Here is an 18,655-nt window from a genome sequence, read left to right as displayed (position 1 = left end):
GTTTAAACAAACTGGGAAGCTGGAAATCAGCTGTGTACTAGTAAGACAACGGTATCTTAGGAAAGAAACGGAAATACTGGAATTTAGCTTATACTACATTATCGCATCCCAGAAGAGGGAAGGTTTACAAAAAACGGCAAACTCTCAGCGCAGTCCTATCCATCTTTAAGCGTCCTGGTCTGCCTCAGAACAGCCATTTGCTTGTATTGCAAATATGTCTGGGTCATATTTACTAAGCACCCGAGATTAAGTGCGCTGTTCCAGGATCCGATTTCTTCCCTCGCCTAGATTCTGCTTCAGCCGTCCTTTCATTCAACATTCCATTAAATGGTGCCGCTGGTTCTTTTGAACCCAGGGCAGATTTCTTTCACTGTAATGACAAGCTGTCCGTCACCCCTGACACCTCTTACAATGGCGGAGGCTATATTTAGTCATTTTATAAAACAGGCGCTTTTCCCAGGAGGCTAGAATGGAGGTATATGGGGCGTAATAGGAGGTGTATGGGTAATAAGCTTTAACCTCTAAATACATTGGGGTCTAAATGTCTAAGACCACATAAAAAAAAAATAAAGCATTCTGTCATTTAAACCTGAAGATAAACAACAGAAATAATGAAATACAAACTGTAAAACTTAATACAAAGAAAAGTTATGACAGGTAGGTGGATATTTAAATACAAGCGGACTTCCATTCACGCTAGTGTTTAAATAGCCCTCAAAAAGATGTGCTCTGTTCATCAGAGGCCTTTGCACAAACCTGTGGAGTCTATGCAGCTCATTAAAACATACAGTGACCATAATGAACCAAATACCAAGAAATCTTAAGGAATTTAAATTTCATAGATTGTATTTTTCACTCAAATTGTTCTACTAACAATTTATACAGAAATAATTTGTGTTGAATCAAATAAAAAAAGGAAAGAAATTAATTTAGAAGCATTTTCCTGAGTTTTCTCAGACTTTTGGACTCCACTGCATGTCCATTTAAAAACTGGCAAGTGTATATGAGGCATTATTTTTTACATGACAAGTATTTTTCAGTCCGATTACAATAAAACGTTGGAAGATGTGCAGTTTCCATATCAACAAGAGCTCCAACGAACAATAAAGCCTGTCGGAAGTCCTGCCAAGACAAAGCCCGCTTGATGAAGGATGCTGAAGGCTGTGTTTATAGCAAAGAGCCTTTTCAATGAAAAGCTCTGAACACAAATTATGCCATTAGAGTGAAAAATAAGCTTTCACTCTGAAAACACAGACATTACCATTTAATACCTGCAGTTCACCTTATCGGGCCTCAGTCAGCGCTGTCAGAAGTCTGTTTATACTGCATTCTCAGACCAACAAGGTCTTTCAATGAGGTGCAGCCCAGCGATGCTCTATAGTCTATACTGTGATATACCTCAAAAACTTGGATCCCAAAGTCTCGGGTTTAATCACATGAACAAATGTACACTCTTAAATATAAAAAGGTGCTTCAGATGGTTCATTGACTGCCATGCCATAGACGGAGAACCACTTTTGGTTCTATGAAGAACCAGGCCTGTCTGCGATAGAGGTGAATGAGCGTGAAGAACCTTTTGAAAGGTCTAAAGCAAGGGTGAGCAACGGGAGCCAGGGTCCAGCCCAGTTTGCTGCTTTTCCTAACAGCTCTATCAGACCTACTAAACCTGGCAAATAACAGGGGATGTGAATCAGGCTGTGCAGGAAATCGGGCCCTCCAAGTCCAGAACTGCCCCTTTTGGTCTAAAGAATCTTCACTTGTGTAAATGTCCTGTCCTGAATTTTAAAGGCTCTTCATGGAACCAAATGTGATTGTTTTTCTATGGCACAGCTTAAAGAACCCTCTGAAGCACCTTTATTTTTAAGGCCACCTACCAAACACTGGGGAATAACCACTCTTGGCTCGGATGATGCTCACGAGACGCCGTGGCCTGGACTATACTAGATGTTCATTAATAGAAGATGTTCATTAATTGTAGAGGTTAACTGGTCCACAGTGCACATCAACCGCTCTGTACCACTCTGGCATCAGTGGCCCACGGGGCACCACCGTCAATGTCCAAGTCCATTTTAGGTACACCTCCACTATGGTGGCTCTAGATCATCCCGCAAAGATAGTGGTTCCCATTATTATTTAGGCGGGCATAATATTCCAATACAGGCAGGTGCAGATCAGACTGGACCATCTTGAGAGATGAATCCCCGAATTCCTCACTAATTTGTAGTGAACCTCCCCGTTATTGTTAAATGGCTAATGTAAGATGGCACACTTGGGTTATGCTGCAGATTTGGTTAGGTTAGGTTATTGCAGGATGAACCTTTGTCGTTTTCATTACCCGATTCGTTTGACCAGGTACCATTAGAATGTTTTATGATGCATCTTGTGCTTCTGAACTGTAGCAAATAGACATACTCTGTTTCCCACTGGCTTATCTATAGGTTTGAGATACATTCCCCAAATGACCCTTCCTTCAGTCCCAGTTGAGCTGAAGGTAGAGTCGGTAGCACCAAAGAACGGCTCCTGAAAGAAATGGCCTCCTTTGCGTGGATATAACGGAAGGGTACATGCAAAAATATAAATTATTAAGATAAATATTTGGACACAATGACACAAATCAGAAGGCAAAAGCCCTTCTCCAAAAATCTGCCTTCTCCTTCCAAAACCTTACCATGACGAGAAAAGTATATACTATATAAATAATATTACAGTGAACTATAGAAGCTGCCCTGTGTACGATTAACCCTAAGTCTTACATTATATACTGTGTATAACAAGTTTGACTTGAGGTATGAAACGCCTTTCAGAGATACCCAAATAAGCTCCCCGGACCAAAACAAAATAAAAAGAAAGAAAAAAGTCTGACCATGCTTGTTTAAGACTGCAGTAACTTTAGGCTGTAGTCTGGGATTTCTGCCACTGCTGGTAGACCTGTATGACCGTACACTTCCATACACCTTCAGATTCCGCTGCTTTCTTCACCCTATGGCCTTCGGAACACCCAAATGTGGTCATTCCTTTTAGCCAATCATTAACATCTGCTTTGCGACCCATTTTCCACACATCCAACGAGACATTTACTGCACTGTACCACCTCTTCTCAATCTATTAACACCTTGCAGGTATTTACAGCCCAATCATCTTTGTGCACCACCATCTGTAGGAGCCTGACGTTACGATCTTAAACATGCGAGGTCACCAATTCCTTGTCCAGGGGAGCTTATGTACATCCAGACGTGATAAAACGTCTCCTTAGCTGAATTTTTCAAATTCAGTCAAATAACCATTCTGATTAACTTCTCAATCTCCCCGATTTCAAAGTTTATGCCAGCAAAGCTGAATGACACATCATTGTAATAAAGAAAGAGGAAAAAAAAGAAGTTCTATTTGGGATAGTGAAAGCGCAAAAAACTTTCTAAAGCAAATATTGTGGTGAATTGAAGTGTGTGTGTACACACAAACCCAAAAAAAAACTTGTGCAAAAGCTACTGGCTCTAATTTTAAAAGAGTGAGTGAATGTGTGTGTGTGTGTGTGTGTGTACGTATACACTTCTTTTCTCACTGCACTGGGCTAGCCTCTGCAAGCTGGCTTCCCTGCTGTTCCTTGCTCAGTATGATACTGATGATGTCTCCCTCATGCTCCTTCATGTGCTCCATCAGCTTCTCTTTGCTGGTGGACTCAAAGCCACAGATGCAGCAGCAGAAGAGCAACATGCAGGTCACGCTAGGCTGTGATTTCTCCTTATTGCCCACGGTAACTTTGGCAGGCACAACCGGAGACCTTGTGACCAAGAGAGAGAACAGAACTGTTTAAGAGAGAAAGGCCTGAGGGGCTTCAACAAACATTACAAATATTCAGAGAAATTAGGGTCTAACTGATATACCAGGTTGGCTGAATCATGAGCAGGTGTCCCAATACTTTTGTCTAAATAGTGTGTAAAAGCATGCTTAATTTGAAATGGGAGCTGTATGCTTACCGGCTGCTCTGGGAGATGGCCTCGTTGATGGCCTTGTTCACTTGTTCATAGTTGTAGTTCTGATCTCCAGCGTGCTTCCACATGTGGGACTTGAGGGATGGAGGATGACTGCACACGTAACCACATAGAGAACACCTGAAAAGGGAAAAGAAAGCATTAACATGAAAAAAAAAAAAAACCTGGCGTCTCCACCTCGTAGAGCTGGCTTAATCAAGCTAACATGAGAACCCTACACATATATTTGAATGAGTCAAATATCTAAAATTCTATAATTTAATTTACATTTTATATTGATTTTATATATATGAGACTAATTCATATTAATCATGGAATGTCCAATGTACAGTACAATTAACAATGTAAAGGGCAGCTGCCATGTTGAATGGAGTAATGAGGCTACATTATGGCAGTCGTCAGGGCCGGCCCAAGCCTTTTCATGTGGGGGCCCCCCATATCACCACCACCAACACCTCAGCACCAGATGCTTCATTTTATAGGGAGAGAGAGAGAGATATTGTGCAATACGCTGAAGTGCCCGGGCCTTTATCAACCACCACCCCGGCTGCGCATATCTGCATTTGCCCAACAGTGGCAGCAGCCAACAGCAGAAAATTTACCTGTGTAATACCACTGTTTTATTACTCAATGTTATTTAAAAAAATATGTATTTTTTTTATCATGATGGACTCTTGGGGGTCCCCATGGTGGCGTTGGGGCCCCATGCGGCCGCGTAATTTGAGTATGCCTTGGGCTGACTCTGGCAGGACTGCAGCACTACATAGCTAATCTGCTTTAATACCCTCAAAAAGCTGAACCAGGTGTGTTCGAGCAGGAAACAACAAGCCATACACATTGTTAGCTTAATTTTGGCTAATCGAGTCACTGTTCTAAGGAGCTCTTCTTGTGTTCTTCCCTCGAGTGTCACCTGGATACAAAATCCCACCGGCAAGTGGCAAAAATAAAACAAAATTCTAAACAATGGCTCATTGTCACAATACCTAATCCCCCGACCTGGTGCTAGATTATTTAAAAGGGCCCTAAAATGATTTTTTTTTTGGTATAGTGCAACAATGCAAGTTTAGTGCATGGAATTGATCAACCATGAACCTCAAATATTGTCGTCTCTTCACTAAAATCAAAATCAGGCAGACCCAAAACAGTGCTGTGAAATGGGCCAGTTCCAAAACCCCCAAACTGTAACACAGCAGTCTTGACTTCTTATACTCACGCCCCCAAAATGTACATAAACCCTGCCCCCTATTAAAAGCTGGTGAAACTTTAAAGCGTGATGGCGGCTTCAGGCAACATGGTGTTGCTGAGAGCAGGTGGAGAGCAGCACCTCACCTCCAGACTCTGCTAGTGATAGGAATATGGGTTGCTACCGGAACAATGCCTTACCACCTCGCACCTGAGCATTTTTTTACCCAACCAAAGCTACACTTAGTATTTATACATCACAGAACTAATTCAAATACCTGGATTCTTTGGCACCTTTAAAGTGCATTGAAGTCATAAAGGTACTGAACCCCTGGATAGTCTGTGAACTTTAAGCCTCACCTATACTGCTCCAGCAGCTGCACAGCCTGGTGCTCCTGCGGGTGTCGCTTCATGTGGCTCTTCAGGCTGTTCATATTGGTGGTGGCGAAGTCACAATTGCAGCACCTGTTGTAGCACAGTTTAATCATGAAAAAAAGGCCAAAAGCATTAAAAATTCATCCATGTCGCACAATATATGGGCAAAAGTATTGGGACACTTGTTCATTTCTTGTTTGTTTGTTTGTTTTTTTGTTCCTGTTGGCGTTATAAATGATGCTACTGTCCAGAGAAGGCTTTCTACTAGATTTCGGAGCACTGCGGTTATGGACTGCTAATGAGGTTTTCATGAGGGTCTAACCAATATACACTGTATGGACAAAAGTTTTGGGACACCTGCTCATTCATTGTTTCTTCCGAAATCAAAAGATAGTAACCGTCCAGGGAAGGCCTTCGATTACATTTTGGAGTGCACTGCTGTAAGGATTCAGATACACTGAGTAACAAAAGTGCTAATGAGGTCAGGATGTTGGGTGGTCACCACCCCACCTCATCCCAGAAGTATTGGATGGAGTGCCATCATTCCACTGCTCCACATCTCAATGCTGGGGGGCTCTATACGCCTATACCCCACAACTAGCATTAGGCATGGTGCCAATAGGTTCATGATTCTCTACAAGGACTAGACCAGCTGCGTGTGTGAGTGTGCGCATGCATTTGTACATGTCTGTAAGCATAGGTGCAAGTTAAAGTTGCTAAATGCATTCGTTAATCAATGTGGCACATTTCAGTGGTAAGCTCCTGTTTCACCAGACAAGTTTTCTTCAAGTTGCAGCAACTGAAACTACATTTCATGAAGTGGAACGGACTGTAACTCCACGTAACTGACGAAATGTCGCGCGATAGAAGAATATCGATACGATCAAAAACCATGAAAAAGGAACTGCTGTGTACGGTGACATTTCCACCGATAATTGATCCTGCACTAATCACAGAAGACATCACCAACACACTTATAACACCACAAAACTGCCAGCCCATGCAGGGCCTTCCCCAGAGGTGCCTGGCTCCTTGTTGCGAGGATAAATCTCTATTTGTGCATCTGTCAGCTCATGTGGGCTTGTTTGTTTGGGCACTAATTTGCGAGGCTGGCTGTGATGCGCGCGAGTGCCCGCAGGCGGGCGTCTGAAGTCCTGTAAGAGGCCATTTGCGCAGAGGCCGAGCACAAAGCGCGGCCGGCAGGCTCGTGTTAGTTGAAAGAGGCTCACGCCTCTGAGGGGCTTTTTGAAGTAGGCGTGGGTTAGCGGAGCAGAACGGCTGGGAGATGTCTCCACACGCACAAAGAAGCCCCGCTGAGAGCCGGAGTACCAGATCTGGTGTTTTTCTGAGTGTGTGTGTGTGTCAGTGAACAAGATCCTTTAGACTGCATCTCACACCATATTGTGTTTGTACATACAGCACAAGCCCTAGTTCTCGAATACATAGGGAGTGAAGAGGGCAGATGTATCAGCAGGTGCATTAAACTTAGGCTTTACTGCCCTCATGTGGTTGAACATCGCTATGGCATTTAGCTGCATGCACCCATTACATCAGTGGTTCTTAAAACGGCCTTCAGGGACGCCTAGCGGCCCAGATTTTTGCTACAATCTTACTAGACAATGGGGAAAATGTGGACTATCGGAGCGTTCCCCAGGTGTGCCAGGTGATTTTTGATATTCGAACCTTTGCATTAAGTGAAAGATGACTAAACACCCACCATTTACTAAACACACCAAAGAAAAAAAATTGATATATATATATATATATATATATATATATATATATATATATATATATATATATATATATATATATATAAAAAGAATCTTACAGAACCAGCTCAACAACCATCCACTAACATTTTTACAATGAAACAGATAATTCCTTTAAGGCAGTGGTTCTCAAAGGGACCACCAGACTGTCCACATTTTTGCTTCAACCTGGGATAGGCAAAAATGTGGACCATCAAGGTGTCCACCAGAGGAACGGTTTGAGAACCACTGCATTACATCATATTCTTCAACTTCAACTCAGTGAGACTAAATGGTGGGACAGTCACTTTTACCTCTGCATTGCCAATAGAATAGGACTCTCTGGAGCAGATAAATAGGAACCTATTGGCACCTATTGACTAATGCCGGGCATGGGCTACAGTGGTACTGTAGGGACTGTGTTTCGCTGGAACGATGGATGGTGCACCATCCAATACTTTTTTTAGGATGGGTTGGGGAGTTGAGGATGAGGTGGGGTGGTATTCATCCAACGTCCTGACCTCACTAGCTCTCTTACTGCTGAATGCAATCAAATCCTCACAGTACTGCTGTAAACTTTAGTAGAAAGTCTTCCCTGGACAGAAGAGGCAGTTCTCTTTTTAATACCCTTGATTTTGACTCTTGAAGAAACCAGGAATAAACAGTTTTTTGCTTCAAGTATGTGTCAGAAAGCTGGGGACAGTCCAAGTCCAGCATTTGTTTGCACGGTTAGCCTAGCATCTGCCATTCCTAATTAAAGAAGCAAGCTTCAAGTAGCAAACAGGTCTTGGCTGACTGACTGCATCTGGGGGGTCAGTGATAAATTGTGTGACCAAGATTTTCCCCGAACTATTCCTTTAAATGACAGCTGAGATTACACACCTGTAGGGCTTGTCAGAATTGTGAATCCTGCGATGGTTCCTCACTCCAACGTATGTCGAGCTGGTGTAGTCACACACGTCACATTTGTACACTTTTTGATCACTGGCCAAGTCTGCAGGAGGACACACACAGTTTCAGTCCCCTGTGATCTTTAGAATGGAAAGTTTCCTATCTGGGCAGTGAGTGTTTATTTCCCCAGTAAAACACTGATATTAGTCACTGTGTTCATGAAAACATCTCCAAAGCTGTCCTGATGGAGCATAGTATTGTTTAGAGTTCTCCTCCAACACCTGGATGGTAAATCAGGTGAGCTGCAGCTGCGGCTGATGAAATTGAACACATCAATGCTGTGCTGGCTGGACTGGGGGGCGTCCAGGAGAAACCTGGAACCGAGATCTGTTCTTTAGACTAGCTCACAAGATCTTTCTTCAGAATGAGAAGCTCTTGCTCCTTTTTACTGGATTCATGTTTACCAGCATCTGTTCTAACAGGATCTGGAGTTTCTACAGTAAAAACTGAGGATGGTTTTAAGTAAATGTGCTCCGGTGCCTAAAATGCCTGCACACTACTGTGTATACAACAAAAACAAAAAGGTGGTTTCATAGAGACAGTGTCAGCAATACAGGCTCTTGCGAGAGCATTAAATGTTTTGAAGATCTGAAGAATGTCTCATATCAAAACTACAGTCATCCTCTCCTCAGAGTTTGTGGCAGAAGCACTTATCAGGAATGTTTGTTTGGACCACTAAGTGAAACGACATGCGTGCTGAAACAACATCCATTCTCACCCTCGTCTGTCATCTTCTCACCCTCGTCTGTCATCTTCTCAGACTCGTCTGTGCCGACTGTGGTTTCGCAGACAGCCGTCAGGGCTGCCGAAGTGTCTCCCAACCCATGCTGCTCCCTCTCGTGGTTCCTCAGCTGACTCTGAGAGCGATATTAATAAAAGCTGTCAGCGGTTCGTCATAAGCAGCCACTTTATTAATAAATACACAGCGAGCTGTGGGGCGAGGAGAAGAGGAGTGCTGGCCAACAGCTCCACAATTAGAAACTAAACTCCTGAGCCCGCTCAATGATGGGCTTAATGATCCTTGCTGCAGCGCAGAGGGCAAGTCCGAGGAAACGTAGAAATCAATACATCCTCCCACTTCAGAACAGCCCTGCCCTCCAAAGCAATGCAGCACCCCGGCCAAACCGGTCAAGTGAAAACGTAGACCCAACTGATAACATCAAAAATATATATAATTTTAGCAGACGTTATCGCCATCCCACAGCAGTACAACAGAATCTAACCTCCACATTTAACCCATCTGTGGCGGCAATCACACACTTTCTAGAGATTAGTACCTAGCGAGCCACCTCAGTGCCTGGGGAGCAACTGGGAGTTAGGTGCCTTGCTCAAGTTCACCTCAGCTATTGCTATAGCTGTTGGTTCTGGGGACCAAACCAGCAACCTACTGGTCCCAATCCCAGTCCCTTCTCTAACATTTAGGTCATTGTTGCCCCCAAATACTGGATTCAGTTATTAATCCTAATGCAGAAACTACTGTATAGTCGGAGTGCCACAGGGTTCTATTGTAGGACCACAAACATTGTTTTATTTTGTAGCAAACCTTCAGGATTTTTGGAACTCTGGAGCAGATAAACATAAACTTACTGGCACCATGCCTAATGAAAGGCATGGGATAGAGGGGTATAAAGCCCCCCAGGATGGAGCTGTGGAAGAACCGTGTTCTCTGGAATGATGGTTGGTGCTCCATCCAATACTTCTGGGATGAGTTGGAGAGTTGGGAATGAGGTGGTGTGGTGATCATCTAACATCCTGAGAGCTCTCGTCACTTAATGCAATCAAATCCACACAGCAATGTACTATAAAATCTAACAGAAGGATGTCCCTGGGCAATGGTCAGTTTAAGTTAAATTAAGTAAAGAAAAAACCCTCAAAAACAATTAATGAGCAGGTGTCCCAATACTTTTGTCCATATGGTGTTTATTGGTTAGGCCCTAATGAAAACAGCATGGACAGTCCAGAAATGTGTCCTTATCTGTATGCTGCTTATTTTAAAAAACAAAAATTAGCAGAAAAGGGTAATAAAATGCAATTCACTGGACTGAAAGCCACTGAGGGAAGCGCTGTTCTCAAGATGGTAATTATTTTACCTTTTAATGTTTAATATAATTTTTTAACAAGCACCTATAAAAAAAAAAAAAATAATAAAAAAAAAAAAAAAAAAAAGGACATTTCAGTATCAAAACTGACGTTGAGGTGGAAACTTGTGGCTGAGGGGCTTAAAAGCACGGTACTCAGTACAGTATTAGGAGGGTTCATCTTCCTCTTTAAAGGAATCCTGGAAGGCGTTGGTTCTGCTAAAGTATATAGCTAAACAGTCAGGTCATGCATGTTTTGGTGTATTCCCTGATAAGACTTCGGCCAACCAACTTCCTCAGTTGCAGCTGAAGTCATGTTTTGTAAAGCCATTTGTGGCACGTGACTGGCCGAAACATTAGCTAGGCTAGAGAATGCGACATTTCCCTATGGAAAGAATCCAGACTACCTTTCTGGATAGTGCTGTTTATATCCTGAATTGCGGCTTATTAGGGTCTACTTCATACATACTCTATACAGACAAAAGTATTGGGACTCCTGCACCTGTCTCTTCTGAAATCAAATATATGTATAAATAAATAAATAAATAAATACATACATACACAAGTTTATACTGCTTTAGTTGGAGTAACTGTCTCTATTGTCCAAGGAATGCCCTGTACTAGATTTTGGAGCACTGCTGTGAGAATCTGATTGCAATCACCAACCCATTTCATCCCCAACTCATCCCAACAGTATTAGATGGAGCATCATCCATCATTCCAGAGAAGACAGTTCCACTGCTCAATTCTGGGGGGATTTATACCCCTCTAGTCCACTGCTGACATTACGCATGGTGCCAATGCGTCTCAGTCTCCTATTTTACTTCTCTGAATGCATTCGTTAGAAGGGCTGTCCACACACAGTTTATATGGACATAGCGTATATTAATTCCATGCCATCACATAACAGATCTTCATAATCATTAAATTAATTATACCTCTCAGAGTATGGAGTGTATGGAGTGTGGAAGACAATGGCCAAGGCAGGGGTACTTCATGCCAAGGCAGGCCAAGACTGGGAACCACGGTTTCACAGAGAGAGACTTATGGAAGCTCACCTTATAGTGGAAAGTGTCGCTGCATTGTTTGCAGGAGTACATGCGAGTCTTGCAGTGATGGATCATGTGGCTCTCCAGGTCCTTGCTGTCGCAGGCAATGTGCTCGCAAATTGGACACTGGTAGGGCTGCCTCTGTCTGTGGACGCGCAGGTGCTGCTTGATGTAGCCCTTGTTCCCGCTGCTGTAGAGGCACATACGGCAGCGGTATGGCCTTTCGCTCCCAGCGATGTACTCTACCAGTCCGCTATCTGGGATAGAAGCTTCCCCTGACCCCACCACCATCCCCGCAACCCCAGCACTGTGTTGACTCTGAGCATTGTCCTGCAGCTCCTTCAGAATATCCTCATCCGAGGCATTCTGGTCCGACCTCTCACGCAGCCGTTCAATTACAGTCAGCAGGGACATGCTAATTCCAGCTTTAGAAGGTCCCTCAGCCAGGACTTCTTCCCTGGACCCTTGCGGGACCCCACCTAGGCCAAGATTCAGCAGGGAAGCTGGACCCGAGACGGTTCCTGAAGGAGTCTTCGAGTGGGCCGTGGCAGCAGAAGCTGCCGACAGCTCGATAATTCTTTGGCCTGTGTCTGGGATCTGGGTGCCAAGACCCACCATTCCCTTAACAGTGGATTTGCTTAGCTCCGGAGCTCTCATGGGCATGGCCACAAGGGCTTCTGCTGCCAAAGAGTGGAGCCTCAAACACTCAGAGTGCGTCCTTCTCCGGGCTGGAGGCACGTTCTCGTCTGGGGGCAAATCATCAGATGCTCCCTTCTCTGTTTCCAGCTGTTCGTTTCCGCCACTCCAGCCAATCACAACTTCCTCTTGCGCCTCGTAGTGGCTCTGGAGGGGCTGGTTCTCCAACCCCACCTCTTTAGAAGCCAGTAGGGTCTTGTCTCCGGCCACCTCGGGGCTCAAAAGGAGAGGCCTGCTTGCTACCGGCTCCTCTGCACAGGGCAGCCTCTCTACAATGACATTAACGTGGCCGGCGCCATTTCCGCTGCAACTGATGATCTTCTGAGCCGAAGACAGCAGGCTGTCCGAGCTTATCTGCTGGCTGTCTGTTTCCAGCTCCAACTCCATCTGTGCTTCCGGGGTCACCTGAACTTCCAATATAGGCTCCTCTGTCAGGGGTCCTTTAATGGAGAAAACGTTGTCCATGGGTCCCTCAAGATCCTTGGCTTCTGCTGCCACCATCTCATCACATTTCACTGCATCTAGTGAACACAGCTCCATTTGAACAGAGGGCCCACTGTGTAGAACCTGGCCTTTGTCTTCTGCAGGTGTTAGGACCACTATGCCCTCATCTTCTTTACTGTGAGCCAGGGAGGGGCTGGTGCCGAGGGTGTGTACAGGATTGACTTCACGCTGGTCAGCCTCATCTTCAAATATTGGGTACGAGCAGTCCACCAGGCCGGCGTGCTTCCAGGCATGCGTTTTCAGGTTCCGTTGCTGTCTGCACTCGTAGCTGCAGATCAGGCAACAATACTTTCCTAGGAGTGGGAAAAATAGATTGGATCTTTACACTATCCAGCCAATAGCAACACAATGTACTATACAGTATAGGGCAGAGTCTGCTAACAGTATATAAGAAGAAAAAGAGAAGCTATGTTCAGCATAAAAGAGCAGTTAAAATGGTACTATTGTAAATCCTAATTGGTAAATAAATAAAGGTGGGCTTCCTTTGGAACAATTGAGGGCTTTTATCAGTCCCTGATTCTCTTCAACCACCCAATCTAGGTCTCTAAAATGCATAGAAAGGCGACACCACTACTCATTCTCACACAGGTGTACTTACCATTGTCATAGCTGTACCACTTTTTAGGTGCCGCGGGTGCTTTCCCAGATTCAGTTTCAGATTTCGAGCCGGAAAACCCTGTCCTCCCTTGCACGCCTTCCCTCGACTCAGCCCCTTGCACAAGGTGGAGCTTAACATGTGCCTCCAGCTCCTCTTGGTGGCTAGAGGTGAAGTGACACTCCGAGCACATGAGGATGAGGTCGCTGTGCTGCTCGTCATGCTGTTTGAGGTGTTCCTTCAGGGTGCTTAACGTGGGCGAGAGGAAGCGGCACAGGCTGCACTGGTAGCAGGTTATTGTCCGGGGACCTCCGTTACTGGGCTCTGCAGCAGCCTGGCCCTCCTCAGCCTGCACCCTCGATATCTTGCATGGGGAGGCTCCTCCACTGCCCTCTCTGCTGTCTGCGACAGTCACTGAAGCACAAGTCATGGAGGGCCTCTTCTTCCCAGGGAGAGCGCACCGCCGTGGCCGCTTCTCCACTATCTTACTGAGCTTCTCGATCACCTGGATAAGCGAGTCGGCAGCTTGCTTGTGCTGCTGCTGCTGCTGCTGCTTCTGCTGGTCATCGTGTAGGTGTGGTTCAGGGGTGAAGACAGCTTCCTGCTGATCCCTGGGGTGAGGGACCAGGACCGCGACGCCACTGCTGTCCTCCATACCTGAGCACATCAAAAGCAATTCATTACATATCGGATATTTCACAAATATATAGCTTTGATATGAGAATTATGTAGATATCAACAGATAAAATACTGGACAGGTATTTAGATACTGACCATTTTAAAACAATATAACAATAATTTTCCTTATTTATTAAGCTCTGGACGAGCAGAATATTTGGAGTCCTCTACATTAAGGTGCACGTATTTGTCACTGTACAGCGAAATGTGTCCTCCGCATTTAACCCATCTGGTAGTGAACACACACTCACACACACAAACACACGTGTGTTAGGGGCAGTGAGTACACACACACCCAGAGCGGTGGGCAGTCAACTCCAGCGCCCGGGGAGCAGAGAGGGTAAAGAGCCTTGCTCAAGGGCCCAACCGTGGCAGCTTGCCAAGCCCGGGTATCGAACCCACAACCCTGTTATTGATATCCCGGCGCTCTAACCGCTGAGCCACCACTGCCCCATATAGGCGTCATATTGATCAACTATGCTAATCCATGTAAATTTAGTCCCAGAATCCACATTTCATTTATAGATTTTTGAGATGTAGATAGAAATTGGCCAATATTAATATAAATGAATTAAAAACTAATATATTTAAAATGCAAAAAACGAACGTCAGAAACTTTCAGAATTACTATAAACTTTAAAGCTATTACATATATTATTTTAAATGCGATTTCTTTACGATTTTAAAACACTAAAAGCCACAACTACAAATAATGGCACTAAATTACCATACCTGTTATAAATCAACAGCTTCAATTTCAATATCAGACTTATAATAATACTTATATTTTCCTTGACATCAGTAAATTTATCTCTACCACTAATATATCGCAAACTCTTAATATATGTAGAAACCATGGGCCAGTTTACACTCGGTCAATTACTGTGCTTTGAGTATCAGGACTATCTGGATAAGGCCAAGCCACTTAGAACTGCAAGTGTAAACACCCAAGATGCATTTACACCACATACAAACCCGATCACTCAAACCACTTCAGGAGGAGGAGGTCTGAGAGGCATTTGAGCCACATGTTAAAGCAGTGTGAACACGTCTCTCCAAGACACATGCGACCGACACCTGAACCCCCTCCCGGTACAAGCGATCAGATATCAGCCCGACTAACCAGTCCAGAACTCCTCAGGATACAATCCAGATACTAGTCACGTGAAGTGACCAGGTGTAAACCGGGTCTGTGTTTACTCTAGCTTGTGTAAATGATTAGGTGAATAGGTTTGGATTACTGCCTCCAGAGGGCCTCAATAAGCTGGGTGAAGCCACATATGTTAGATATGGGCAAGAGGGGGGAACCTTCAGGAAGCTCCAAGAAGGGTGAAACAGCGGTACGAGCGGAAAATCTCGAACCGAGGTGTTCATTACTGTAAAACCAAGCGCTAGAGCCCCTCACTGTAACCAGAATAGCTGAGAGTATTACTTCACAACCCTATAAATATCACTCATTAGAAGCTGTGGAGGAAGTCAGCTGTTCGCCTTGGGAGGTGTGACCCTGGGCAGCCCGAATGCTCCTCTCTGGCCGGTAGCAGAAGGTTTAAAATAACACTAAACCAGAATAGCGAGTTTCCATCACATTGATCACAGGATTCAGGACAGTTTTGAGGACTTTTTCCTCTCCATAGAAAATCAGCCTTTTTTTTTTTTTCTTTTTTAAGCCACAACTTTAAGACTCACGCTTATCACCTACACCTTTTGTAGCTCTTATCTTCAAGGTGATTACAGCTGGGCATGAGTGCATTAGTATTCAGAGAGAGGGGACTTGTGGTTTTTAACTTTCCCTCTCAGACCACAGGCACTTATTTAGTCAGCTTCTGCTTTTTCAGCTTTATTCACTGAGGGAAGTCAAACACGTTGTGGCCTGGCGTGAGGAAATGACTTTCCTCTACTACCATCACACACACACACACACACACACACACGTGTAGCATCATGCACACATGGGGCAGCTTGGGTAAATGCTCTGGATGAGCAGAATATTTTGAATCCTCTACACATAGGCGTCAAAATTAAATAAAAATAAAATAAATTAAATAAATGACTTTCCTCTACTACCATCACACACACACACACACACACACACACACACATATACATACATATATATATATATATATATGCCCAGAATGAGCGTATACACACACACACACACTCACACACTCACACACACGTGTAGCATCATGCACACATGGGGCAGCTTGGATAAACGACATACAGCCCATGCGTAAAGCTTGGAGGAATACATGGCAACCCTCAAGCTTTTATGCTGGTTAATAACACAGAAGATACATTATATACAAGCTTAATTTATAGTAGCTTTAGTATTTAACTGGGTATTTAGTGTTTTTTTATTTAATTAAAGAAAATAAAAAATAAAAGTCCCAAGTCCTTGAATACACCCAAAACATGTGTGCAGTGTTTTGGGGAGCAGTCCAGACTACAGGAATACTTGGGAAATTAGCTACAAGCGTGGAGGGGCCAAAGTGAACACACACCCACACACACACACACACACACACACATATATATACACATATATATATATATATATATATATATATATATATATACACACACACACACACACACACACACACTATATATATATATATATATATATATATATATATATATATACACACACACACACACACACACACACACACACACACACACACACACACTGCACTGCATGGCGAGTAGGGGCACACTGGGGGTAAAGCCCCAGGAAAGCAGGCAGCCAGTGTAATAAACAACTCGCAGTCACGCGCTCTGTGTGTGAGGTGTGAGGATCACTTACTGGTGCTGCAGCCCGGGCTGATCTTTGTCCCCCAGCGCTGGTTAATTCCTAGCTTTATTCTCTGGCAGTAATAAAGTGATCTCACTTTTTTCCCCTGTCTCTCTTCACCCCCTCACACACTGCCGAGCTCAAAATGGCGAGAATGGAGCCCAGATCACGTGACCCGGGTTGGCATTGGTCAGGTGACCACGGAGGAATGTGAGCCCGGTCAATATAATAAACAATATACAACAATTCATCCATTAGAAACTTATTGTGAGCGTGTTTTTTTTTTAAATAAGCAAAATTAAATTAAAATAATTTAACCGATTTTTTTATTATATTTTTTAAAACATGCATTTTTTTCTGGTTTAATTGTGGGTTAGTTGTTTAACATGTTTAAGCCATAGCTACAGTAAATGGTGCGAGCGGAGACTTTTAGCTATAGCTACTTTGGCTGTGGGTCACAAATATATATACACAAATATATAGCTTTAAATCTTTTATTGGTATCATCAGATAATTCCTTAAAATACTGGACAGGTATATATATATATATAAGATAGATATTGACCAATATTTTTTTTTCTGTATAATGTAATAAAATGTATTACTTATTTATTAGGCTCTGGAGGAGCAGAATATTTTGAATCCTCTACACATAGGCGTCAAAATTAAATTTAAAAAATAAAATTAAATAATTCAACCGATGTTAAAGCCGTACTGTAAATGGTGCGAACGGAGACTTTTATTTTGGCTTTTATTTTGTGGGTCGCTACAAACTAGTAGACGAACGAATTCCAAATTAAAAGTCTTTGAGCAAACGCAAAAAAGCTCATATGTCTCATCCGTCCTCGTGTATTTAAATAACAAAAGAGCCCCATTTCAGTCCAGCTCTAGTGTTGCTCAGTGTTTCAGTACATAGCTGGTGCAGACGTGCTCAACATACTGCCCTTTACTGTAGCTCCGGATGTCTTACATCGCCATCTAGCGGCGGCCTCTTTACTACACACTTGATTATTGCACTGGTGAGAATGGAGGTTCTGCCTAATGTTAACAGACAGGGTGCAGGGGTGGATAAAGTAAGAGTAAAAAAGCAGGGTCAGAATATAGGCCTACTCGAGTTAAAGAAAAACAACAGTATTTGAACACACTCAAGTGTAGAAAAGAAGACGTCACTGCTTTAAGGAGTTTTTATTTAGTTGAATTAGAGGTTGTCCTTGGTGGTCTGTGATGAGATGGATGTGTGGTGTGATGGTACTAGACCTTGCACAAAACGACATCTGCAGCGATATGAATTTTAATGAATGCTTAAATGTTGAAAACACTTTAGTTAAATGTGCAAAAGCTCAGCTGAGCTGAAGCTCCTGGAGGTCTTTGAAAGTCTAAATGAAAAGAGTAGAAAGTGCAAGTGTGTAAGTGTACAAAGGGGCTAAAATGCACAAATCGTCCAAAATAATCACTTTTCCCATCCCTGAGTCTGTATGTAGTTTACAGTCTTAATAGAAACTCAATACACTTATTTTTATATCGATTTTTTGTGATCAAAATGTTTTATTACAAACAACAAGGGCACAGGGGACAACAGACAGCAAAAACAAACAAACAAACAAAAAACAATTACAATGATCATAGGTACAACATCACAATAAGGGATGAAATGTATGTATATATATATATATATATATATATTCAATATAAACCTTGCAGGAAATCCAAAATATGTAAAACAAATATTTGCCATGTTTCAACATGTGCTTAGCATGGTTGCACTGTTGTGCAGCCATACATTCATGTTTTGCCATGTTAAAAATGGGTTCTACAGTATATAGTACTAAGATAGGGTTCTCTGTGGAACATTCTTGGTTTGTTTTACATACACCAGAGGTTTTCTAGATGTGTCCTATTTAATCAGGGAATGAACCATTTAAGGATTTGAATAGTTGTCATGGTTTTATAAACTGTACCTTTACTAAGGAACCCCTAAAGAACGTTACATAGAACTACACTCTTAAAAAC

The 18,655-nt window shown here is 43.2% G+C and overlaps 1 protein-coding gene across 1 annotated transcript in view; it reads right to left on the bottom strand.

The window, feature by feature from the left end:
- Nucleotides 1–16,750, bottom strand: part of znf507 (zinc finger protein 507) — a 17,183-nt gene extending 433 nt beyond the window's left edge. Inside the window, exons 1-8 of the mRNA XM_072671716.1 lie at nucleotides 16,658–16,750; nucleotides 13,174–13,827; nucleotides 11,385–12,868; nucleotides 8,967–9,105; nucleotides 8,180–8,291; nucleotides 5,532–5,636; nucleotides 3,975–4,109; nucleotides 1–3,778 (exon numbers count right to left, since the gene is read on the bottom strand). The exon at nucleotides 1–3,778 is cut by the window's left edge and continues 433 nt beyond it. Of these exons, the coding sequence (XP_072527817.1) occupies nucleotides 3,556–3,778; nucleotides 3,975–4,109; nucleotides 5,532–5,636; nucleotides 8,180–8,291; nucleotides 8,967–9,105; nucleotides 11,385–12,868; nucleotides 13,174–13,825 (2,850 nt within the window). The 5' untranslated portion in view covers nucleotides 13,826–13,827; nucleotides 16,658–16,750 and the 3' untranslated portion in view covers nucleotides 1–3,555. The remainder of the gene's footprint in view (nucleotides 3,779–3,974; nucleotides 4,110–5,531; nucleotides 5,637–8,179; nucleotides 8,292–8,966; nucleotides 9,106–11,384; nucleotides 12,869–13,173; nucleotides 13,828–16,657) is intronic.
- Between the last annotated feature and the right edge of the window lie 1,905 nt (nucleotides 16,751–18,655).

Source organism: Salminus brasiliensis, chromosome 25 (assembly GCF_030463535.1).
Source record: "Salminus brasiliensis chromosome 25, fSalBra1.hap2, whole genome shotgun sequence".
Taxonomy (NCBI): domain Eukaryota; kingdom Metazoa; phylum Chordata; class Actinopteri; order Characiformes; family Bryconidae; genus Salminus; species Salminus brasiliensis.
Note: the sequence above shows the minus strand (reverse complement) of the source record. Positions and strands in the feature narration are given on the sequence as shown.